The sequence below is a fragment of the Heptranchias perlo genome, chromosome 27 (genome assembly GCF_035084215.1).
Source record: "Heptranchias perlo isolate sHepPer1 chromosome 27, sHepPer1.hap1, whole genome shotgun sequence".
Classification (NCBI taxonomy): Eukaryota; Metazoa; Chordata; class Chondrichthyes; order Hexanchiformes; family Hexanchidae; genus Heptranchias; species Heptranchias perlo.
The window spans coordinates 31,880,381-31,900,576 of NC_090351.1; the positions used below are offsets into that span (position 1 = coordinate 31,880,381).

The window sequence follows — 20,196 nt, forward strand, 5'->3', positions numbered from 1 at the left end:
AAAGAGCGGGGGAGTGGGACTAATTGGATAGCTCTTTCAAAGAGCTGGCACAGGCACAATGGGCTGAATGGTCTCCTTCTGTGCTCTGTGATTTTAAGACATTCACATATGCTCATTTCCAGTAAGGGTCGCTGGATGACGACCAGGAGCAGGAACTCTTGCCTGATTTCCACTTCCCTAACCCAGGAGTGGATGCAGAGGCCAACTGTACAGCCCTTAGTGCCACCCCAGCTGAGTCTGCACAGATCAGGGGGGCTGGCTCAAAGCTGCGTTTTTCTTATGACTCAGTTACCAACTGCCTGAACCAGGTCAGATACCAGGGGGAGCTGTAGCTCAATTATTTTCTGAGGATTTCACCAATCTGAAATTAAAAATATTGCAACTGATGAGGAAAAAAATACTTCTCATCGTTTTTTGGGGAATAAACTGGAATAGCAAAGGTTGTTCACAGCCCCCTTTATTATCAAATAAAAATGTCACTGAGACTTCAGACTCTAATCCCACTAAGGATGAGCATTAATCTATCCGCGCTTTGTCTTAGGCTGCGAAACCTGAAATTCCAAAGGAATCGGCCCAAGAGATGCAAAAAACTGAAATCCCAACGGATGTCATGTCTGAGAACGTAGAGGAACCTAGCAGCGGTTTCTGTGGGAATGACCTCCTTACTGTAAGTGTGTGCCAATTCAACCTAATCAACAGACAAACCTAGCTTGTAGCAAGTTTAGAACAAAGTCACTCTGCTAGGATCCCATTTCTTTTGCACTATCAGCGTGTTTTCTGTCGACAAGGTGATGCTTTGTTCCTTTTAGAAAATTGTTCTCTGCTTCCCCGATGACTGAGTTGGTAAGCTTGTGATTTACTGAGCCATATAAAGCAGGAAGGTCACAGGCTCGATCCCCAGACAGTGCTAAGTTCTCAGGCGCGATAGTGATTCAAATGTTACAAATGGGCAAGGGACAGTTAAAATCAGCGAGGGCTTTTATACCTGATTCCTATCCAGTGACCATTGGCGTGCGAGCGTGTGCGCGCGCGTCTGCGAGCGTGTGTGTGTGTGTGTGTGTGTGCCTGCGAGTGGGTGGGTGGGTGTCAGGTGAGTCCAGGATTGAGCTTGGTTGCGATGCCCCCTCACATGGTCAGATAGCCTACTGACACTGAATCGATGCTAGTATTACTCTGTGTTCGTTGGTAGGAACCATTCTTTGTGGATGAGATAGGTTTCCCAATGGACACTTTTATTCCTTCTCCCCACTGTCTTCCCTCTGCACCCCGTCCCGAGCTGGAATACAGCACTATTATGCATTATGCAGTCTAATTGCCCAGCTGACAACCAACTAGGCTTGTCCCCGGAGAGTTGCTGAGTTCACTGATCAGTTGAGTTTGAGTATGGGACAATGCTGAGAGTCTCTTCAAAAGGTCGCCCGACATCATCTCACTATAACTACCGGGTCACTTGGCTGCTTGCATCGCGATTTCAGAGACCACTTCAGCCTCAACCAGTATAAAAAAACCTTCTGATCGAGCCAGTCAGTGAGCAGTAAAAATGCTCGCTTTCTGATCATTGCTCATATAAAGAGAGCGCTTGTATCTAACTTTTTTTTTCCACAGTTAAAGCATTTTACAGCTGTAGACATTGGGAAGGTCATTGACCCCTTTCCTTTATTAATGAGGTTAGGGGAGATGTTTATTTAATGCAGTGGGCTGTTCGGACATAGAATGCCCTACCAGGAACAGTGATCGATTCAGAATCCATAATACCTTTCAAAGGGAAGTGGATAAATATTTGAATAATTCCAAAAATAAATTAAAAGGATGTATGTAAAGGACGGGGAAATTAGATTAGGTAGGTAGCCCTTTCAGAGAGCAGGCACAATGGGCCACACGGCCTCTTAACGCATAGTGAAATTCTGTGACATGATTGGCTTTTTGTTGAGCTATTCTGAAAGAAGGTTTAAGTGTTCCTACAAATGGGTGTATTTTCTTCTGTGTGCTATTTTTGGAGAACCAGCGAATGTTTAAATTCTTGCCTACTCTACTTTAACACAGCTATTAACCTGCTTACTTCAAATTAAACTGGAGAATTCTCCTCTCACCTGCGGGCACCCAGTTAATGTAAATTATCGAGATGGGCAGCAGAGGGCAGTCACAGCTTCCCGCATGTCATTAATCAATTCTATGCCTCCAATTGACCACGGGATATTTTGATTGTATTTAATCCATTATAACCAGTCCACAGTTACACTACTCTTGCAATGTTTGAATTTGACAATGGGAGATGCATAGTGGAAAGAAAGGAATGTTGCAACATAAACTACATAAAATATTCCTTAGCCCCTGTTTTATGAAAATATGTTTTATTTGTCCTTTTGACCCCTCAAAGAATATTGTGACTCTAGCAGCTCTTCTGGCCAATGGAGACATGTTGCCTGAGGTTTTGTCTGGAGACCATGTAAGTACTGCCTGAGAAATCCAGCCCTTTCAAGTGTCTGAACTGTACTTTATGTCAGATTAACCTGAAAGCACCGAGGACAGGCAGCACCTTAGAGCAGCAATATGCCCACTGTCCCATGGAATGGTGGGCCTTGGTTAGCACCTGAAATTCCTTCGTGTGTCGACTACTTGATCTCAGCCGTGTGTCACGGAGGTACATAGTGGAGGTCTGATGTTTTCTCTCACGGAAAATAAAAAATAGGAAGGGGCTCACAGCCATTTGGGCCATCCTTGTGCAACTTTCAGTTAAAGAGGGGCGGAGGCCTAGGAATAGGTCAGTGGTTCTACTTTCCAAGGTCAGCTCATTTGTGTAGCTCCTGGATCAGATTCAGATGTCGCACGGAGTACACTTCTCATGGAAACAGAAAATTGTTGTAATTGAAATTTAGCCGCAATAAGGCAATTAACAAGGGATTGTCAGCAGAGGTGGACAAAAGTTCTGCCAGCCTCTGAAGGCCCCTCTGCAAATGAGCTGGCGTTTGCTAAAGCTGGATGGGGGAGAGGGCTTAGCGGTGTCTGGCAAAAAAATGAAGGGAAGGAAAGGAAAGCCAGTGTGCAGGTTTGAGCCAGCAAGCGGGTTCCAGAGCAATCCAATACCTGACCCCTTGTTTGACGACTGTTAAAGTGGAGGTGGTCCTTGCAGAGAGGGTGGTCTTCCAAACCTCTCCAAAGAATTATCCGCCAGGAAAGCATCAACGTTACCACGGCAAAAAGCGAAACACTGCAGATGCTGGAAATCAGAAAAAGAAACAGAAAATTCTGGAAAACGCTCAGCTGGTCAGGCACCATCTGTGGAGAGGGAAACAGAGTTAACGTTTCAGGTCGATGACCTTTCATCAGAACTGGTAGATGTTCGAGATTTAACAGCTTTTAAGCAAGTTCAGAGCCGGGGAAAGAGGGGGGGGGCAGGGAAGAGCAAAGGGGATCGATAGGGTGGTGGGAAGGAATAATTAAATGACAAAAGGGATGATGATGCAAGGCATTAGGGAATGATAATGGGGCAAGTATAGAAACAAAAGATGGGTCCAGAGGAGGTGTAAATGGTTACAGCAGAAAGGGAAGGAAGCATTGGAAATCTGGCAAAGAGGAGAAGGCTACTTTGGCCTAGGAATGTGATGGAGAAAGGTGGGTAGACCCCAGAGGTGCAGACCGCCATATCTAATGTTACTGTTAGTCAGCTATTCAGATATCTTAGTGATACCATGAGGTCTACTGCCTCAGCTTCCTTCAGGAAGAGGGGTCGTTGTTTGTACTGATTGTTACATCGAGTCTACGGCACAGGAACAGGCCATTTGGCCCATCTGGTCAATGTCGGCGTTTATGCACAACATGAGCCTCCTCCCACCCCTCTTCATCTAACCCCATCAGCATATCCTTCTATTCGTTTCTCCCTTGTGTGCTCATCGATGCTATTTGCATCAACTACTCCTTGTGGTAGTGCGTTCCACATTCTAGTCACTCTTTGGGTAAAGAAGTTTCTCCTGAATTCCCTGTTGGATTTATTAGTGACTATCTTGTATTTTTGACATCTAGTTTTGGACTCCCCCACAAGTGGGAACACTGTCAAGGCAAAGTCTGGCCACCTCTATTTGCAGACGCACATGTGAGGGTTCCGCCAGGTGGGCACAGAGCACCCTTCATGTAACCTGATTTGTTTTGCATTGCTCCGTGGGTCCTTATCTTCTCCTTATCTCGGGTAGTGGGGGATTTACGGTGGAAAACCCCACCGGTGCCAGTAATGGTGCTGGGTGTGAACAAAATTAGACAATTGACACAAAGGCTCGTGAGAATCTATGTGCTTGAAGAAACAAAGCGACAGAAAACAAACTAACAAAATGGTCAAAAGTGACTGAAATATTGCAGGTTTAATAGAAAGAATGAAGAAAGAACTTGCATTTATATAGTGCCTTTCACAAACTCAGGACGTTCCAAAACGCTTTACAGCCATTGAAGTACTTTTGAAGTGTAGTCACTGTTTTAATGTAGGGAAAATACGGCAGCCAATTTTCGCACAGCAATGAAATAAATGACCAGATAATCTGTTTTTGGTGGTGTTGACACTGGGAGAACTCCCCTGCTCTTTTTCGAATAGTGCCATGGAATCTTTTCCGTCCACCTGAGAGGGCAGTTGGGGTTTCGATTTAACGCCTCATCCAAAAGACAGTGAGCCCTCCCTCAGTACTGCACTGGAGTATCAGCCTAGATTATGTGCTGAAGTCTCTGGAGTGGGACTTGAACCCAGAACCTACTGACTCCGAGACAAGACTGTTACCACTGAGCCAAGGCTGACGCATAATGTGGTTACTTGTGCCATTTTAAATTGGTTACTGTCATAGCTGATACCCTGGCAACACCCGGGCACCCATTGCAAATAGGAACTCATTAGAAATGATGTTCTGCACGCCTGAATATTATGCGGGGAATTCCCCCTTCCCCCAACCTCATGAATATTTACATGAAGTGTGTGTTTCCAGGAATGGGTATCAGCACCATAGGAAATTAAGTCATGGTGTGAAGCGAATGGAGTTCCAATGGAACAGAACTTGCGGGCCCCACTAATTTAGGCCTCTACTATGGGCAGTCAGGAAATCTAGGCTGAAGTGTTCCATTATTCTATAGCAAGAGGTGGGAATGTCCGAATCAAGGGAGTGTTGGGTCCTACGCAATCCCCTGCATGGCTGGCTCCACGGAAGCTCAGTTTGATTATTTATCTTTTCAATTTACATTTGTTTTTTTAAAATTGATACAGATATGATGCTATCTCAGGTTCCAGACCATCACTCTATAAAGTCGATTGATAGCCTAGTAAAGCATCCCTTCTCTGAGGGAGCCCCTGGTGCTCTGTCTGACTCAACAGCTGCTGCTTTCTGCATGCCTGTGAACAGAAAACAAATTGTGTTCTTCTGTATGTACAATTTCACAGCTAATCATTAGCGTCCCACTCCGCCGTCTCCTACCACCTCCACATAGTGTTCTTCAGCGAGGAGCTTTGATAGATTGAACCCATTTTGCCTTAATGTAGATGTGTTCATCTGGGAGAAGCAGCACAGAAACATTTAAAGGAGTTGTTTCCAGTTCCCCAATAGCTCGGTGGTTAACTGCACTACCTACACACAATGAGGAGGGTCCCATGTTCAATCTCCAGCCTGTGCTGCAATAGCTGAACCCATCCACAGTGGTGGCAGCGAGGATCGCAGTTAACTTCAGAAACCCCTAAGTTTCGGAGGAGATAATCGGCCGCTCCTAATCGCACTCCTGAGTTAACAGGACCAACCTGGGTAACCCCGTGAGGCACTAAAATTGGACTCAGGTCAGCCCTGGATTTGGAAGGGGAAAATCAGCTAAGGTTCAGGATCCTGATTGCCTCACAGTGACCCCCTTGCTGGAAAGCGGGCATCAGTGGGCTCTGGGTATTGAGGGGGAAGGGCACATCCTTGGATGTATCCTGCGGATGAATAATGACCACTTTGGTGAGGTACTTCAGCAAAGAATCAATGACTTCAGAAGAGGAGGGTAGGGGAGGAAACTAGCGAACAAAAATACTCCGCGTGACAACACTAAGGGTTTTTACAAATATATTAAGAGAAAGAGGGTGGCTATGAGTAATGTGGGCCCCTTAATGACAGACGAAGGTGAAACAATTGGAAATCAGGAAATGGCAGACTTACTAAATAGCTACTTTGTAGAGGATGAGGATAAAATTCCAGAGATACAAAGAAATCAAGGGGAGAAATAACTAGATTCAATATAAGTATAAAAATAGTGATGGAGAAACTAATGAGGTTAAAGATAGACTAATCTCCAGGGCCCGATGGTTTCCACCCCAGAATATTAAACAAAGTAGGTGAGGAAATTGTTGATACGTTAGTCATGCTCTTCCAAAACACACTCGATTCAGGAATTGTCCCCATGGATTGAAAAATTGCCAATGTCACTCCACTATTTAAGAAGGATGAGAGATAAACTAGGAAATTATAGGCCTATTAGTCTAACATCAGTTGTGGGGAAGTTACTAAAATCTGTTATTAGGGACTGAGTGATTGAGCATTTGAACAAATATGAGCTGATCTGAGAGAGCCAGCATGGATTTGTAAAGGATAAGGCATGTCTAATGAACCTAGTTGAATTTTTTTGAGGAGGTAACTAACATGGTAGATAAGGGAGTGTCTGCAGAAGTTATTTATATGGACTTTCAGAAGGCACTCGACAAGGTTCCATATAAGAGACTGTTAACAAAAATGAGAACGCATGGAATTGGAGGCAACCTTTTGACTTGGATATGGAATTGGTTAGGAGGAAGGAGACAGAGAGTAGGGGTAATGGGTATGTACTGAAATTGACAATGTGACTAGTGCTGTTCCCTAGAGATCTGTACTGTGGGCGCAGCTTTTATAAATGTCATGGATGAAGGAAGAGAAAGCTGTATATCTTTGCTAACGACATTTAAGGTAGGTGGCACAGTAAATAGTGTAGATGGGAGCAGAAAGTTGCAAAGGGACATTGATAGATTAAGTGAGTAAGCAAAACTGTGACAGATGGAATTCAATGTGGGAAAGTGTGAAGTCATCCACTTTGGATAAGATAGATCAGAGTATTTTCTACATGGCGAGAACCTCGGAACTATGGATGAGCAGAGAGATTATGGGGTCCAAGTAAAGAAATCACTGAAAGCTAGTGGACAGGTACAAAAAATAATTAATGTAGCTAATGGAATGTTGGCCTTTATCTCGAGTGGGGTGGAAGTTATGTTACAGCTGTACAGAGCTCTGGTTAGACCCCATCTGGAGTACTGCATTCAATTCTGGGCACCACACCTCAGGAAGGATATGTTGGCTTTGGAGGGGATGCAGCGCAGTCACCAGAATGATACCGGGACTAAAGGGGTTAAATTATGAGGACAGGTTGCATAGACTAGGCTTGTATTCCCTTGAATATTGAAGATTAGGAAGTGATCGGATTAAAGTGTTTAAGATGATTAAAGGAGTTGATAGGGTAGATAGAGACAAGCTATTTCCTCTGGTGTGAGTGCAGAGCAAGGGGGCATAACCTTAAAATTAGAGCTAGGCCATTCAGGGGTGATGTCAGGAAGCACTTCTTCACACAAAGGGTAGTAGAAATCTGGAACACTCTCCCAAAAAGCTGTTGAGATCAGGGGTTAATTGAAAATTTCAAAACTGAGATTGATAGAATTTTGTTAGGCAAAAGATATTAAGGGTTACGGAACCAAGGTGGGTAGATGGAGTTAAGATACAGATCAACCATGATCTAACTGAATGGCGGAACAGGCTCGAGGGGTTGAATGGCCTTCTCCTGTTCCTATGTTCTAGGTATAGCACAGACCAGATGGGCAATAAAGCTTCCTGTCTTTAACCCAGCTTTAGAACAACATTCACTCACTGCACCATTTCCATTTCTCACCTCAGACATCCCAGTAGTCTCTGAGTGACACTACCCTTTAGTGCCGTACTATGGTCTGTTTTGTTTGTGGACCCGTGCCCAATAGGAAGTGAGCCGAGACTGACCACTCTTAGACTTAGGACCCTTACTGCTGACTGAGAAGAAACTTTCCTCAACTCAGAGATGAAAGGACAAGGTTCTAATCCACTGCACCACCCGGTCTTTTTACTTGTGTGGAGCATGAACGCCGGCACAGACCAGTTGGGCTGAATGACCTGTTTCTGTGCCATAGACTCTATGTAACTCTTTTATAATTTTTAGAAAATGATCTCCACAATCTCTGGAAAGACGATTCAAGGGAGCACAGGAGCAGACATGCAAAACCTTGATCATCAGAGAGAGGAGGCAGCGTTTAGAGTTACCACTATAGATGATGAGATCAGCGATGTAAGTTTATTCCAGTGATATTCATCACTTCTGGAACTCAATTTAATTTGGAGCGGGATGTTGTCTTTTTTTTACTTTGAACATTAAAAGTAACTTTACACAACCCTAAAATCTGTACAGTTTCACTGAAGTGCGATAAACACTCCAGAATTACAGAAATGTGTCTGACTTCTATTGAACAGAAAATTCCACCATTTACTCTGAATCTCATTTGATTATTTACTAATGATTGTATTCAGCCCACTCCCTTCAGTCTCCATTAATGAAGATGGATATTTGTAATGCATTTTTTTGCTTTAGCAGTAATTAAATTATCTTCATTTATACAGATTTACTTTCGAATACATCATTCCACATAAATATATAGTGCAGTAGTTTTTAATATATATATTTCAGTAGTTTATCAGTATTTTAAAAGGATTACTATTACAAGATTGTATCTGAAATTAGCACTTAATTTTTTTGTATTGTTTCCCTCCTTGAAAACTGGGTAGAATCCTTGACATCCAGCTTGTATACGTTTTCCTGTTGGAAGGGCTGTGTTTCAAAAGGACTTAATGGCCCTTCCTTGTTCCGTACTTTATCTTGCTGTTCCATGCAAAATTCATGTAAGTTCTCGAAGGACCTCTTTGGAGGTGGATGAATGGGGAAAGGGTTGAACTTTCCTGATTCACTGACCCCCATCCTTTCCTTGCCCGTCCTAGGGTAAATCAAAAAAAAATGTTGGTTATTGCTCAGTATTGAGATTGATGTGTTTTTTTTCAGGATGATATATTCAGAGAAACACCAGAGCAGTATTCTCACAAGATAACTAAAACAAAGGAGAACACAATTGTCAAGTTTAAAGGAGAGCGATTGCAGCTGAATGATGCTCCTTCTAGAGACAATGCAAGTACTGTAAGTGTATGCAAACCAGCTTTTGTGAGTTCCAGACTATTGATTGTCTGTAGAGCAAACAACTGACTGAAGCAAGCCTTAGGATCCGGTTGCAATTACGTTTCTTTTGATGTTGTAAACAACGATCCTACTAAAGTGTTTCAGATATTTACGCTCCAGTGTTAATCCTACTTTTTTTCTCACTTAAAGCTTTTAGTAACAACTATTAAGTAGATTCCTTCTGAACAAAGTAAAGAAATTAAGGTGCATTTGGTTGCTCCAAGTGAAGAAAAGTTGAGTAGGAGTTCCTCTGGAAAATGGAAGTGCTCTTAGCACAAATCACTGTGCACAATCTGTTCATAATCACGATTTAATTCTTGCCCCTTGCGCATCCCCGATTTTAATCGCTTCACCATTGGCAGCCGTGCCTTTAGCTGCCTAGGCCCTAAGCTCTGGAATTCCCTCCCTAAACCTCTTCGCCGCTCTACCTCTCTCTCCTCTTTTAAGACGCTCCTTAAAACCTACCTCTTTTACACCTGTCTAGCACCTGTCCTAATATCTCCTTATGTGGCTTGGTATCAAATTTTGGTTGAAAATCGCTCCTGTGAAGTGCCTTCGGATGTTTTACTACGTTAAAGGCTGCTATATAAATGCAAGTTGTCGTTGTTGTGCCTCTCTGTGTTGACAGCAATGGTAAAATATTTTTCTGAGCAGCTTCATTAAGATAGTTATTCTGAGTGTCCCAACATCTTTAGCACTTACTGTGAATTCTGATGTTATAGATGGTGTGACAGTCTACCTGTTAGCTGCTGACTGGATTTCACTGTAACATGTTTGCTTGTGCAGGCTATCACCGTTAGGTGGGTAATGAATTTGGGTGGACATTATCCATTTTATATTGTAATCCAATTCTCCAGGAGTTAGCATTACTAGCGTTTGAGAAAGGTGCTGCATGGAATTGCACCAGCTGACGAGTAGAGTGAGTATTGATGGGCCTGAGGGTTTCTTCTCATCTTTGTCACGTGTTTGCAACTCTTGCAACTGTGAGTGATTTATGGTCGGCTTCACTCACAGGAAACCCCCATTTAGCCTTCAACTTGCATTCTGTTTGTACCATACATTAAAAATGTAAAAGATAATCTGCCAATTATCTGTGCTTTTTATTTAATGTAGATCAAATATACTCTTCGGGGGGAGGGGAATTTGCTTCAGGTATAGATGTTAGTAAAGGGAGTTGAGTAGGGGGGGTTAAGTACAGTCAGTATGGGACAGTGGTTTTCAAACTTTTCTGTGCAGGAATCCCCCTCCAAGTATTGACACACCATCAGGAACCCACTCCAAGTACAGGACGCCCTCCAAGTATTGACACACCATCAGGAACCCACTCCAAGTACAGGGGACCCCCTCCAAGTATTGACACACCATCAGGGACCCACTCCAAGTACAGGACGCCCTCCAAGTATTGACACACCATCAGGAACCCACTCCAAGTACAGGACGCCCTCCAAGTATTGACACACCATCAGGGACCCACTCCAAGTATTGACACACCATCAGGAACCCACTCCAAGTACAGGACGCCCTCCAAGTATTGACACACCATCAGGAACCCACTCCAAGTACAGGACGCCCTCCAAGTATTGACACACCATCAGGGACCCACTCCAAGTATTGACACACCATCAGGAACCCACTCCAAGTACAGGACGCCCTCCAAGTATTGACACACCATCAGGAACCCACTCCAAGTACAGGACGCCCTCCAAGTATTGACACACCATCAGGGACCCACTCCAAGTACAGGACGCCCTCCAAGTATTGACACACCATCAGGGACCCACTCCAAGTACAGGGGACCCCCTCCAAGTATTGACACACCATCAGGGACCCACTCCAAGTACAGGACGCCCTCCAAGTATTGACACACCATCAGGGACCCACTCCAAGTACAGGGGACCCCCTCCAAGTATTGACACACCATCAGGAACCCACTCCAAGTACAGGACGCCCTCCAAGTATTGACACACCATCAGGGACCCACTCCAAGTACAGGGGACCCCCTCCAAGTATTGACACACCATCAGGGACCCACTCCAAGTACAGGACGCCCTCCAAGTATTGACACACCATCAGGGACCCACTCCAAGTACAGGGGACCCCCTCCAAGTATTGACACACCATCAGGGACCCACTCCAAGTACAGGACGCCCTCCAAGTATTGACACACCATCAGGGACCCACTCCAAGTACAGGGGACCCGCTCCAAGTATTGACACACCATCAGGGACCCACTCCAAATACAGGGGACCCCCTCCAAGTATTGACACACCATCAGGGACCCACTCCAAATACAGGGGACCCACTCCAAATACAGGGGACCCCCTCCAAGTATTGACACACCATCAGGGACCCACTCCAAGTACAGGGGACCCCCTCCAAGTATTGACACACCATCAGGGACCCACTCCAAGTACAGGGGACCCCCTCCAAGTATTGACACACCATCAGGGACCCACTCCAAATACAGGGGACCCCCTCCAAGTATTGACACACCATCAGGGACCCACTCCAAATACAGGGGACCCCCTCCAAGTATTGACACACCATCAGGGACCCACTCCAAGTATTGACACACTTACAGAGACCTCCTCCCCTAATTTTTGAAAGACATTATCAGTTATCAAGGGGAAACTGCTAGCATTTCAGAATATTTTTTCATGGTATACAGCAACAGAAATAATGAGCCAGCAAGTCAAAAAGGATAGGAACATATTGAGCACACAATTCTTGAGACATTAACCCGCAGCAGATGGTAATACCTGATCCCAAACAGACAGAAATCTAATGGCCCTACAGAGTTCCTGGAACTTCTTTATAGTCTCTCAGTGTATGGAGGGTGGGGGGGGGCATGAGTTGCGAATGTGACTTGGATGTTAATTTTTTTTTATCCTTCTCTCCACCGTCGTTCTGTCTGTATTGTGTGTGTGCCCACTGTTTAGTTTGAAATGTTTAATAGAAATTAGTCTGGGAAGTTTTTTTAAAAAAAGCATTTCTCTGAGTTTTGGTTCCAGGACACCTGGAGCCCAATTGAGTGTTCATCGGGTGACTGGCTTCTGATCTGGGTTCAAAGGATTTGCACTTAAAACACACTCTGGATCGTAAAAGTTCTAGGTAGATACCGTGATGTAATCATATTAGGGGAATCACCACATTATTCTGAGAAATACACTGTAGTGTATTTGAAAGAAAGAAGATATTGCTGTAAAAAATTTTTTAAAAGATATTAAATCTCCTAATCAAGACTGACATGTTTCCAGGTCTCAGGCAGTGAAACAAGACAGAGGAATATACGAACATGAGTAGGCCATTCAGCCCCTCGAGTGTGTTCTGCTATTCAATTAGATCATGGCTGATCTGTATCTTAACTCCATCTACCCACCTTGGTTCCATAACCCTAATACCTTTCGCTTAACAAAAATCTATCAATCTCAGTTTTGAAATTTTCAATTGACCTAGTCTGAACAGATTTCCACTACCCTTTGTGTGAAGAAATGCTTCCTGACATCACCACTGAACGGCCTACCTCTAATTTTAGGGGTACGTCCCCTTGTTCTGGACTCTCCCACCAGAGGAAATACTTTCTATCTACCCCATCAACTCCTTAATCATCTTAAACACTGCAATTACATTACCCCTTAATCTTGTATACTCAAGGAAATACAAGCCTAGTCTATGCAACCTTGCCTCATAATTTAACCCTTTTAGCGCCGGTATCATTCTGGTGAATCTGCGCTGCACCTTCTCCACGGCCAATATATCCTTCCTGAGGTGCGGTGCCTAGAACTGAATGCAATACTCTAAATGGGGTCTAACCAGAGTTTTGTATAACTGTTTATATCCTATCTCTAGGCCTCAGCTGCCATTCTCCCCTCTCTCTCCTCAGGCACATTTAGAGCAACTAGAATGTTATAGAATCATAGAAGTTTACAACATGGAAACAGGCCCTTCGGCCCAACATGTCCATGTCGCCCAGTTTATACCACTAAGCTAGTCCCAGTTGCCTGCACTTGGCCCATATCCCTCTATACCCATCTTACCCATGTAGCTGTCCAAATGCTTTTTAAAAGACAAAATTGTACCCGCCTCTACTACTGCCTCTGGCAGCTCGTTCCAGACACCCACCACCCTTTGAGTGAAAAAATTGCCCCTCTGGACCCTTTTGTATCTCTCCCCTTTCACCGTAAATCTATGCCCCCTCGTTATAGACTCCCCTACCTTTGGGAAAAGATTTTGACTATCTACCTTATCTATGCCCCTCATTATTTTATAGACTTCTATAAGATCACCCCTTAACCTCCTACTCTCCAGGGAAAAAAGTCTCAGTCTATCCAACCTCTCCCTATAAGTCGAACCATCAAGTCCCGGTAGCATCCTAGTAAATCTTTTCTGCACTCTTTCTAGTTTAATAATATCCTTTCTATAATAGGGTGACCAGAAAAAAAAACTTATGCTCCTCCCCTTTTTATTCCCTACCTAATTGTTTTGCTCCCCGGTTCTATCTCCCGCCCCTCGGTCTTGGCGCTTTGTAAAGGGTGATATTTATAATAAATGGAAATAGGACACTTGATGTGATAGATCCTGTGATGAGGGATCTGAAGACAGAATGGATCATTTAAAAGGCCCTCCTGGCACTAAAAGAAAAAATGCAATTTTTTTGTTTCCTTCTCTTTAGATGCCGATTGACCAGTTATGCATTTTCAATATTTTCTGTCTAATTTTTCAACTGTGTTCTCTCCCTCTCCCTATCTTCCTTCCTTTTCAAAGTAGATAGCAGATTAATTGTGAGATTGTAGATAAATTCAATAATCTTCTTAAAAAAAAATCAATGCTACCTAAAAAGTATCCTTTGTGAACAGTACTTTTTATTTTTTGGTTCGATATCAGTCACCTGTCGTTCATTTTGAACCTCATTGTGGTAGTGCTTCTGTTTATCTTCCTTGGCTCAGTTGGTTGCACTCTCACCTCTGAGTCAGAAGGTCGTGGGTTCAAGCCCCATTCCAGAGACTTGAGCACATAATCTAGGCTGACACTCCAGTGCAGTACTGAGGGAGTGCTGCACTGTCGGAGGTGCCGTCATTCCGATGAGACGTTAAATCGAGGCTCTGTCTGCCCTTTCAAATGGACCCAAAGATCCCACGGTATTATTTGCAGAAGAGCAAGGGAGTTCTCTCCGCTGTCCTGGCCAATATTTATCCCTCAACCAACACCTTAAAAAAAACATGATATGATCATTTATTTCATTGCTGTTTGTGAGACCTTGCTGTGCACAAATTAGCTGCTGCGTTTTCCATATTACAACAACAACAACGACACTTCAAAAGTAACTAATTGACTGTAAAGCGCTTTGGGACATCCTGAGGCCATGAAAGGTGCTGTATAAATGCAAGTCTTTCTTTCTGCTTGTCCTGGAGAGTCGCCTCCCAGCACTTGGTCTTCTCAGTGGAATGGTTGGTACATTGTGTTAATGCATCTGTTTTTCATTTCAAAGTCCGTCAGTGCTGCATATGTTACAAAATGTGTTGTAAAGGGAGTTGAATGGTTGTAATTCAATCCATGCTTTCTCCTGATGTTCATAAACCACTCAAGTTGCAGTGTCCTGGTTTATGACCAGCTTTCCCTCCATTGTTTTGCACCTTTGACATTCCCTCCAGAGTATCCATTATTCTATATATTTTAGTAAAGTGAATTATCACATTGGAGCAATGACATTAATTGCAAAAACTAATGGAATACGTGTCCTTTTACAGTTATTGATTTTATATAATCTACAATTCTACCATTTCAAGGAAGGATTTATTTAACCACTGGGAGAGCTAATAAATAATGAGGGGTCAGAGAATGAATTCAGAGAATGAATCTGAGAAACCTTTAATTGTTTGAACTCAATTTTCACTTTACGAGGCCAGTTTCCAATTTGTGGTCTATTGTTAGTAGATTTTACAATCTTTAGAGGTGAAGATTTAATATATTTTCAAAGCCGTCTTCTAAAGTTCAGGTTATTTCACTATTTACTTCATTAAATATAAAGGCCCAGTAGTTCTCGCGATGGCCTGATGGGTAAATGCATCCAATGATATGCTACTGAGCCATGGGGCCCAGGAATGTCCCAGTTTAGATCGGATAGGTGTCAGCCATGGCTCAGTTGGTAGCATTCTCTCCTCTGAGTCGGAAGGTTGTGGGTTCGAGCTCCGCTCCAGAGACTTGAGCACACAATCTAGGCTGGCACTACGGTGCAGTACTGAGGGAGTGCTGCACTGTCGGAGGTACCGTCTTTTGGATGAGGGGTTAAACCAAGGCCCCGCCAAGTGGACGTAAAAGATCCTATGGCACTATGTCACAGAAGAGCAGGGGAGCTGTTCCCCTGTGTCCTGGTAAATATTTATCACTGTACCAACATCATTAAAAAAAACAGATTATCTGGTCATTATCACATCGCTGTTTGTGGGACCTTGCTGTGCGCAAATTGGCTGCTGTATTTCCTACATTACAACAGTCACTACACTACAAAAAGTACATCATTGGCTGTAAAGCACTTTGGGATGCCCTGAAGCCATGAAAAGCGCTATATAAATGCAATTTCTCTTTCTTCTGATCCATGCTCAGTTAGCTGATCTCAACCATGAGTTTAGAGGTGGGGGATGCCGTAGTTGGTCTCGGTGTCCCTGAGCTAGCGAGGGGGAAACATCAAGCATGTCCTTTGCGCCCGATTGCTATGCAGTGATCCCTGCTGGAAAGTGCCACCTGTTAACATCATATAAGAATAGGATCAGACTTTGATGTGATGCATCCTGTGGTTAAATAGCATACCATCACGTTGTCCAGGATCACACATGAAGTATGGCCAATTGGGAGAGGTGCAACGAGGCTACCAGCTACTTTGGAGCCAAGCCTGGAATGAGTCACTACCTTCAAATGAAGAGGGGTGAAGATCGGGTGGGAAACTCACCCTTTGTGAACTGTGTCTGGGTAGTGGATCTGATTTGCTGTCTCCTTTTTCCCCTCCCAGAAGAAATATTCTCATAGGAACAGTGGAAACACCAAAGAAGCCAGTCACTGCCCTAGTAGAGACCTTAAATCTCACGGTGCCCCATCAACTGACTGCAAAGTTAGTACGGTAGGTAATCCAGAACGGATCCTGAGTTCTGTAAATTAATTGTAGTTTATTGGAAATGTATAGCATGTAAACTAGAATATGGACATGGCCTTTTTAGAAAGGTATTTTTTCTTCAGTTTTCTTACCTGGTCTTGTTTCGCCTCCCCCTCACTCCCTCCCTCCCCCCTCACTCCCTCCCTCCCCCCTCACTCCCTCCCACCCCCTCACTCCCTCCCTCCCCCCTCACTCCCTCCCTCCCCCCTCACTCCCTCCCTCCCCCCTCACTCCCTCCCTCCCCCCTCACTCCCTCCCTCCCCCCTCACTCCCTCCCTCCCCCCTCACTCCCTCCCCCTCCTAAGCTATAGATTCCTGTTAGGTGTGGTTCCACAGGCACTCACTCCTCCCTCCACCCCTCCCCTCACTCCTCCCTCCACCCCTCCCCTCACCCCTCCCCTCACTCCTCCCTCCACCCCTCCCCTCACTCCTACCTCCACCCCTCCCCTCACTCCTCCCTCCACCCCTCCCCTCACTCCTCCCTCCACCCCTCCCCTTCCTATTAGGTGTGGTTCCACGTGGACTGGGTGCCCTCTCCAAGTGTGAGCCAACATTATCAGGTTATTTGACTGTAGGATGCACTACAGCTGGGCCTAATCCTATTATCTGATCTCGCGTGCCTTTTCCGGCAGGGTTACTGGATAGGGTTATAGAAGGGGGAACCCTACTTAATTTTTCTTCTTCTCTACTGTGGTACTGAGGTGTCAAGTGTACTGTCCAACTGCCACTGTGGCTGGGATCAGCCCACAGCGCGTGGACTGGCAATCTAATCTGAAACCTTTCTATCCGCATGGCTCAATTGCAAACTAGGTTTACCAACTGAGGCATCAGGAGAGCTCTTTATGCATTCCTTTAGACTGAATATCCTCAGTTACTTAATAGGCAGGGAGGGCTCTTTATTGCAAACACATTAGCAAAAGCAGCATTACCTTTTGTTAAATAGGCCGTTCCATACAAAAAGTGAATAATATGGGAAGTGGGATTCAACTGACCATGCAAATTTAAAATGGTACTTGTGCTTACCAAGTTTTCAGGCTTGGCTTAATATAAGCGTAGAGCATTGCTGAGGGTTATCCCTTGAGGGTAAACAGTAACAATTTGTAACTCGGGCAACGTCAGCCAGGGAGCGCAGGTCGCAGAATTGGGGCTAAAGTGTTATAGCTTGATCTCTGATTCATGCTCCTGTTCACCAAGGCTGCACTCCGGAAGCCTCGCTGAATTTGCTCTCATGCTCTTAGTTGGCTCAGACCTTTTTATCTTTGGATACACCTGGCACACAATTGAATCACCAGATTGTGTAGAAATTATTGGCCAGGTCTGGGTCTGTATTGCCGATGCATCTTGGGCTTGAATTCCCAGCAGTGTTTCATTCTTCAGATGTGAATAAAATGATCCACACCTTAGGATGCCAAGGGAGAGCAGTGGACCACAGGGACTGTGCACGGTGCTGAACATATTGCACAGGTACTGTCTTCAGACACTCCTGATTGTTGGCAGTAGAAACAGATTAGCACTGCCTCATGCTCCCATCTGTGTGATCTCCTTTCTTTCTCACTATCTCTTTCTCCCCTCTGTTTCTCTTTCTCCCCTTCCCTGCCCCTCTCTTTCTCCCCTTCCCTGCCCCTCTCTCTGACTGTTTCTTTTCCTACTCGCTCGCTTTTGCTCTCACTTTTACTCTTTCTGTTTCTCTCTTTCGCTCTCTCTAGCCCTCTCTGTGCTTGTTGCTGGGAGCAAGAGTAGATGTTCTGATGGCCAGTTGACATCATGTTGATTTAATATTGATCACCACAGTGCAGTTTCCTCCACTGATTCTCCATCTGTTACATCAAAGCTTCATATTAAAAGATCGGTCTAGCTGATTATTTGCCATTATTGTGCATTATAAGAGTATGGAGTAGCAAAATGTAATATGTTTAATTCGCAGGCTGGCAAGGATATTCTTGCAAGGGAGCCCTCTAGATTAAATACCACTTCCATAAAGGACAGACCAAAGAAAGAGACACTTAAAGACCCTCGTTCTGCATTAATTCTGGCAAAAAGGGACAAACTGATGAAGGTACAAATAATTTTCTATTGTGTTTAACCCCCTTTAATAATGAAATGCCATCTGGAAATGTGATATGCTCTTGGAACCATGGAAATATCATTTTGCCAATGAAGACACCCAGCCAGGATGAATAAATGAATAATGTTAGGTGTGTGTGGACATCGGGTAAGGTTTGGCTGCAATGCCTCCATAGTCAAAAAGCCCGCTGACCTCACTGTCTTCACCTCAGAGCTGGGTTTGTGTCCAGTCCAGATGAAAGACTCTTCTTCCTCATGGTGGTAAGAACTCTTTGAGCAGTTTCAAACTGGTTCCTGCTGAGCACAGGTCCACAGAATGAAACAACCCACAAACTGGTCGACTCGTGTAGATGGCTGCTGTCTGAAATGGAAGTTTCACAGGGTGTAGCAGGGGATGCTCTTCTCAGGTTACGGTTGTGACACATTGGTGGGATGGAGTAGAGGCAAATTAATTTTACGTCTAACTTGTGCAGTGCCTGATCTGAGAGGGCTCAATGTAGGAACACCTCTCCAGTACAAATATTTCTCTCAAAAATATAAATTATAAAAACCGGCTTGTAGCATTGCTGTGATATTTCCCACCTAGCTGTACAAGAACTTAAAACATGGAATGGGAAAAAGCCATTTGATCGATCCTTGCATTGTACCGTGCGGACCTCCACTGTCATCGCCTTCACCCAACCCACAGAATTACTGAGGAGGGCTCATCCATCTTGAAAACGTCGTGTCCTTCCATCGCAGCGTCCAGTTGTCTTAAATCACTCCAAGGTCTCACTATGCTACCCTAAACAGAAGTTCTCTGTGTGACCGCCTACTTCCGCCTTCATAACATTGCCCATCCCTGCCCCTGCCTCAGCTCATCTGCTGCTGAAACCCTCGTCCATGCCTTTGTTACCTCTAGACTCGACTATTTCAAAGCTCTCTTGGCCTGCCCCTCCATCTTCCACCCTCCGTAAACTTGAGCTCGTCCAAAACTCTGCTGCCTATATCCTAACTCGCACCCCAAGGCCCGTTCTCCCATCACTCCTGTGCTCGCTGACCTACACTGGCTCCCGGTCCAGGAGCGACTTCTTAAAAATTCTCATCCTTGTTTTCAAATCCCTCCATGGCCTCACCCCTCCCTATCTCTGTAACCTCCTCCAGCCCTACAACCCTCCGAGATCTCTGTGCTCCTCCAATTCTTGCTCCACCGTGCCTTCAGCTGCATAGGCCCTAAGCTCTGGAATTCGTTCCCTAAACCTTTCCTCCTCTCTACCCCTCTCCTCCTTTATGACGCTCCTTAAGATCTACCTCTTTGACCAAGCTTTTGGTCACCTGTCCTAATATCTCCTTATGTGGCTCGGTGCTGAATTATGTTTGATAAACGTTCCTGTAAAGTGTCTTGGGACGTTTTACTACATTAATGGCGCTATCTGAATGCAAGTTGTTGTTGTGAAGAGTAATTTCATGGCATTAGTCCTAAGTTTGTCTTTTTCCCGTTTGAATCCTTGTCCCTTTCTCCCCGTTTAAGTTGAAGTAGCATTCCAGATTGACACTTTCTGTACCGTGTACTATCATGTCGACCTCTACACAGTTCTTTTGCAATTGCCTCCTTTCCAGGTTAAAGGGCCCAAGTTTCTCCAGTCTTTCCTCGTAGCTTAATTCTCTTACACTAGGGTTGGTTTGAAAGGATGAGTAATTTTTTTGGGCGGGAGAGTTGTTATACCAGGAATTTCACC

General features: G+C 44.5%; 1 protein-coding gene across 1 annotated transcript in view; it reads left to right on the forward strand.

The window, feature by feature from the left end:
* LOC137344533 (hepatoma-derived growth factor-related protein 2-like) overlaps nt 1–20,196 on the forward strand; it is a 62,892-nt gene that overhangs the window by 41,008 nt on the left and 1,688 nt on the right. The window contains exons 9-14 of the mRNA XM_068007578.1: nt 542–667; nt 2,378–2,446; nt 8,206–8,331; nt 9,097–9,228; nt 16,274–16,381; nt 18,339–18,470. Of these exons, the coding sequence (XP_067863679.1) occupies nt 542–667; nt 2,378–2,446; nt 8,206–8,331; nt 9,097–9,228; nt 16,274–16,381; nt 18,339–18,470 (693 nt within the window). The remainder of the gene's footprint in view (nt 1–541; nt 668–2,377; nt 2,447–8,205; nt 8,332–9,096; nt 9,229–16,273; nt 16,382–18,338; nt 18,471–20,196) is intronic.